Genomic DNA, 4,803 nt, shown 5'->3' with positions numbered 1-4,803 from the left:
TCAGTCAATGTGACCCTTGAGAGCGGAGCTAAGATTTCAGGAGGGAACCTGTCCGGCGAATATGACACCGTGCGATTCCACTTCCACTGGGGCAACGGCTCCTCTGTCCCCGGCTCAGAGCACACGGTGGATGGAAAGCGCTATCCTATGGAGGCACAGATTTTTTTTCATTTTGTATTGATGATATTGACATTTCTTTTTGCTAATAAAATTTTAATATTGATATTAAAAACAAGAAAAAATCCAACTAAATAACTTAATTTTCCCAGTTGCATATTGTGAACACCAAGCTAATGTACAATCGGAGTGTATCTGAAGCTGCTGAATATCCCACCGGAATTGCTGCACTTGGTTTCTTTATTGAGGTGAGAGAAGCAGCAAACAAGTTTTTATAATGCCTGCTGTCTACTTCAGATATAGCTGTTATGTCTTAGAGATAATTATTATGTATTACAACGTCACTATATCTTTGAGGTGTTTTTCCGTGTTGGTCTATTTTAAACTATGAGGTGGGGAAAACAACACAATCAATACACATTTTTTTTCCAGGTAATGTCAGGCAACTCAACTGGTCAGCCGGAAAGCTGGCGCAATTTGACCTCTTACTTGGCCAACATCACAGAAAAAGGTAACATTTTTGAAAAAAAAACTCCTCTCCTGTTTCTGGCTCGAAATCGTCTCATTAATAGTTCCTTCATGTCGGCCTTGTTTCTGTCCTCAGGCAACAAAGTTTCGTTTAATTCGACTGCAGCTGGGTTTTCCCTGAAAGACCTGCTTGGCAATGTGTCTCTCTCTAAGTATTACCGCTACCTTGGATCTTTGACGACCCCCCCTTGTAAGGAGGCGGTGGTCTGGACCGTTTTTAAGGAACCAATTAAAGTCAGCAAAGATCTGGTAGGTGTTATTTCATTTCTTCCTTGTGTCTCCTAATTATCATTGCTGCAAGCACATAAACACTGTTAGTGGTTCATGGAGCTAACTGGAAACAAAAAAATGTCTCACTACCAGATTGACCTCTTCAGCACCACACTGCACTTCAACGACAGCACATCACAACTCATGACAAACGTCTACAGAAGTGTACAAAACCAAAGAGATAGAACAGTCTGGACTCAGAGGAGCAACAGTTCTGCCTCCACAACCTGCTTCTCCCTGGGTCTGCTGCTCCTCAGCCTTACACTGGGCTCGAGTTGGAGCTAAAATAGAAAGAGGACATCATCAGCAACTTTGCTGATCAACCTGTTGCCTCACTTCAGCACATGCATTCTTTCCCCATTTAATTAAAACTGAGCTTCGCTGATTTCTAATGTAGCTCTTTATGTTTGACATAATCATAAAAAGTGTGAAAAGTAATTTATGAAGGTGAAGGCTTCCTCTGCTCCCATATTATTTCTGCTATTTCTTGATTATGGCTACCTGCTACAAAGAACTTGCCTGTTGTTACATATCAGTCTAGTTTACTTTAAGCAATGACATGCACAAGTTTTCATTTTGCCTCCATCAGTGCAGCTACTAATGCATTTAAAGTGCACTGGTAGCTAAAACCACAAAATGGAAAATGAAAACCTGATGACTCATTTATGAAGTTCATGTTATGAAGGCTTTGTGTGTTACTTTCTTAGATGAACAAAATTATTTATCAGGGATGCATATTCTTTATGTCTTTAATACTGTACTGTATTGCATGAAATGAAGAAAACTGTGACCTTCCTGATCTTATTAAATGACAATTAAAATTATTTATCACTCTTTCTTGAGTTTTACTGTCTTTTTTAAATTCTTGGGGGTTTCTGGGACTTTTAAAATGATACATAGCTCTTTCATAAGCTCTGCATTTGCTACCCTTAATTAGTGGAAGCCATCTGAGCCTTTGAGAGCTTGCTATTCTAGTTCTGAAAACACAAAAGTCCCCAGTTTTATTCTCTGTTGGTTCAAAACTTGTGAAGCCGCCAAGTAAGGACATTCTGTACTTAAGTAGAAGTACAAATACAACTGTTAAAAAGTATTTCAGCAAAAGTTGAAGTACTGTTTCAACTTCTTGAATCAAGTAGAAGTAAAAAAATGTACAGGCTCCGAAATGTACTCAAAGTAACTAAAAAGCTCTTTGGAGGATGTTTCTGTTTTTGTGTCTTATATTAACACAATTATAAAATAACTTTAGTCTAACCGTTTTTTATTCTAATTGTGCCCAGCTCAGATCTGAAGAGATAAAAAGGGAAATAAAAATACTCTATTTTCTGTTGCCTACATTGTAGAGGATGTCTTTGAATCTAAGCAGAAAAATTGGTACATTTAGAGGTTAAAGTGGATTCAGCAGGTGGGGGAACTCTAAAATCAGTTGTAGTGGCTCAGTGTGGGTAAAAGAATCACAACTCACAATAATTTCTATTGAGCACTACAGTAGATTTTCCTGATGTACATGCTTTGATCAGCTGACCTTTGTGGATTTACACAACTAAATTGTACCACCTCAACTGCACACTTTTCACGAGTTGTCCTGGCTGATTTCCATTGCCCACACTGACTGTATGCATTTCTAGACTCTAGAAAGTTGATACAAAGGTTGAATTCAGTCACTGGATCTAATCAGGCTACTAGCATCAGCTAAATTTATACAAATCTCTGCTACCCTTTATGTAACCTGAATGACCATGAGCAATACAGCCACTGATAGCAGTCCCACACACTGTTCTTTACTTTAACCTCTTAGGACCTGGCATCCACACATGTGGACATCACATTTTGGGTTATTTAGACCAAAATACTTAATTTTGCTCTACAAGGGCCTGATATCCACTTACGAGGACATTATACTGCTACTGTTCTATTGAAAATTTAAAAATATCCTCATATATGGCTCTCATTTTTCTTAGAAACAAAAATTAGGTAAAAAAAAAAATCTGGTAATTCTTTGTTTTTACATTCATCAGGTCCCAATCAGCCCAAATATCAAAGAGAAATTAAAAATGCATGCCGTGGAAGAGTTTGGGTCTTAGGAGGTTAAATCCATTGCCGTACAGCAAACTAACCTGTTTATCCTGCACTGACCTGCAGAGTAGTTTCACACAACCTGATAGGGTGACCTAAAAAGTTGGACTCAGACGCAGGCTTCCAATGCTCAGTGAATTTATGTACAGTAAATGTCTGGCAGTACAGTGTTTATGCTGTCTTTTTGATTTTGTAAAATGGTGTGAAGGTGGAATTCAGTCAATGGATCTCAGCATCATCAGCTACAATGTATATGAATCTCTGCTACACATGTAACCTCTCTGATCATCAAATCGCAGCTGCTGTGCGCCAGTCACACACTGTTCTTTACTTTAAACCATCACAGTACAGCAGGCTAACCTGTTTGTCCTGCACCAACCTGCAAAGGTTTTTTTATGCAGTTTCTAAATAAGACTGTTAGTTTACCTCAGTTGTATTTGCAGCAAGTTTCACAATTTAAAGAAAAATATAATGTCGCATGTACAGATCCAATATCTGATTTAAAAACACGAGAACTTACATGTGAGCTTTCCATTTCCAGTTTATCAAATACTACTGAGCACTCGTCTTCCTCGGACCCCCGTCTCTTACTCCGACTCTCACCTGCCTTCTCAGTTCCTCCATTCATGATGGTAAAGAACAACGCAGACGTGGCACCTTCGAAGGCCTCCATACTGATTGCTAAGTGAAGACTTGTGTAAAGGAGTGTCAAACAGGTGCTACAGTGATTTCATTCTGGTAGTTTTAAATAGTTAGGAATAGGTGATCCCTCAGCAACAGTCTGTGAGAATTTACTGTTATTTGACCTTGTCCTAATTTTCACTCCCTACAAAAACAACTCTCATCTCATGTGAATCTATAACTGTCTATTCTCTTTTATTCTGAGTGCTCAGTAGTGCAATTAACTATTAAAGTGATCTAAAATATATTACACTCCATACCATTTACCAGCAAAGGTATTGTAACCCAAACTTTTCTAGTCTACTACTAACTTAGTAGTAAGTCTACTAACTTTTCTTAAATTAGTAGTCTTAATAGTTTTTGTTTGGTTTAAAATTATATTCAGATACAAGTCTTGTTGTGAAAGCCAAATTTATCACATCTATGAACCAGATTATGGGCCTGCTAAATGTTGAAAATCTAGGTTGGTTTTAAAGATGGGGAAAAAAGTAATTATCTTGTGCTTCTAAATAAACAAGTTAAATTCTATATCCACAATCAGAATCAGAAACATTTTGGGGTAGTCTGTGATAAACAATGCCACATGCTTTATCTGGTCAGTGCTTATTAGAAATTGTAATGCCAAATACAGAAATAAAAATGTCACAATACCACACATTTAGAAAACCATTTAGACATAGTGGTGGATTTTAAATCGCTAATTTTATTAACAAGTACTATATGTGTTAGTGTAATTTGGTTGTATGACAAGTATATTGACTTTCTGTGTTATAAGTTCAAATCAAAGGATCAAGTCAGCTAATAAACAATTTTCTGTTTTTTTTCTCCCTCTACTTGCTTTTTTAGTTTGTTTGATGCTCAGACCAGCACCCAAAATACATAAAACTCTTACATGTCTAGAAAAGGAGCTTTTGGAAAGAAAGACATCAACTAAGTGGTAAGTATTTTGATTTGCCAAAATATTAGTAATCTTCAGTGTCATTTATGTTAATCATGCTAAACTTTAATCATACTTTAGACCTTAACTTCTCGCTTTATTTGTGTGCTGGCTTTACTGATCTTTCCCTTTCTTCTGTTTTTGGACTTGAGATATGACTGCTCTATGCTGTTGCTGCTCCAGTACATTCTGCGAGA

The 4,803-nt window shown here is 37.2% G+C and overlaps 1 protein-coding gene across 1 annotated transcript; it reads left to right on the top strand.

Moving 5' to 3' along the window:
- Positions 1–4: 4 nt before the first annotated feature.
- LOC102313169 (carbonic anhydrase 12) lies at positions 5–1,749 on the top strand (the record flags this gene model as incomplete). Its single annotated transcript, XM_042217803.1, is given in 5 exon segments — positions 5–153; positions 270–365; positions 550–628; positions 722–894; positions 1,009–1,749. Coding segments are annotated over 5 exon segments (689 nt in total), but the record flags the coding sequence as incomplete, so codon positions are not given.
- Positions 1,750–4,803: the final 3,054 nt, after the last annotated feature.

The sequence above is a fragment of the Haplochromis burtoni genome, unplaced genomic scaffold (genome assembly GCF_018398535.1).
Source record: "Haplochromis burtoni strain Fernald_Lab_line unplaced genomic scaffold, NCSU_Asbu1 Contig_3053, whole genome shotgun sequence".
Classification (NCBI taxonomy): Eukaryota; Metazoa; Chordata; class Actinopteri; order Cichliformes; family Cichlidae; genus Haplochromis; species Haplochromis burtoni.
This window is presented reverse-complemented; position numbering and strand designations above follow the sequence as displayed.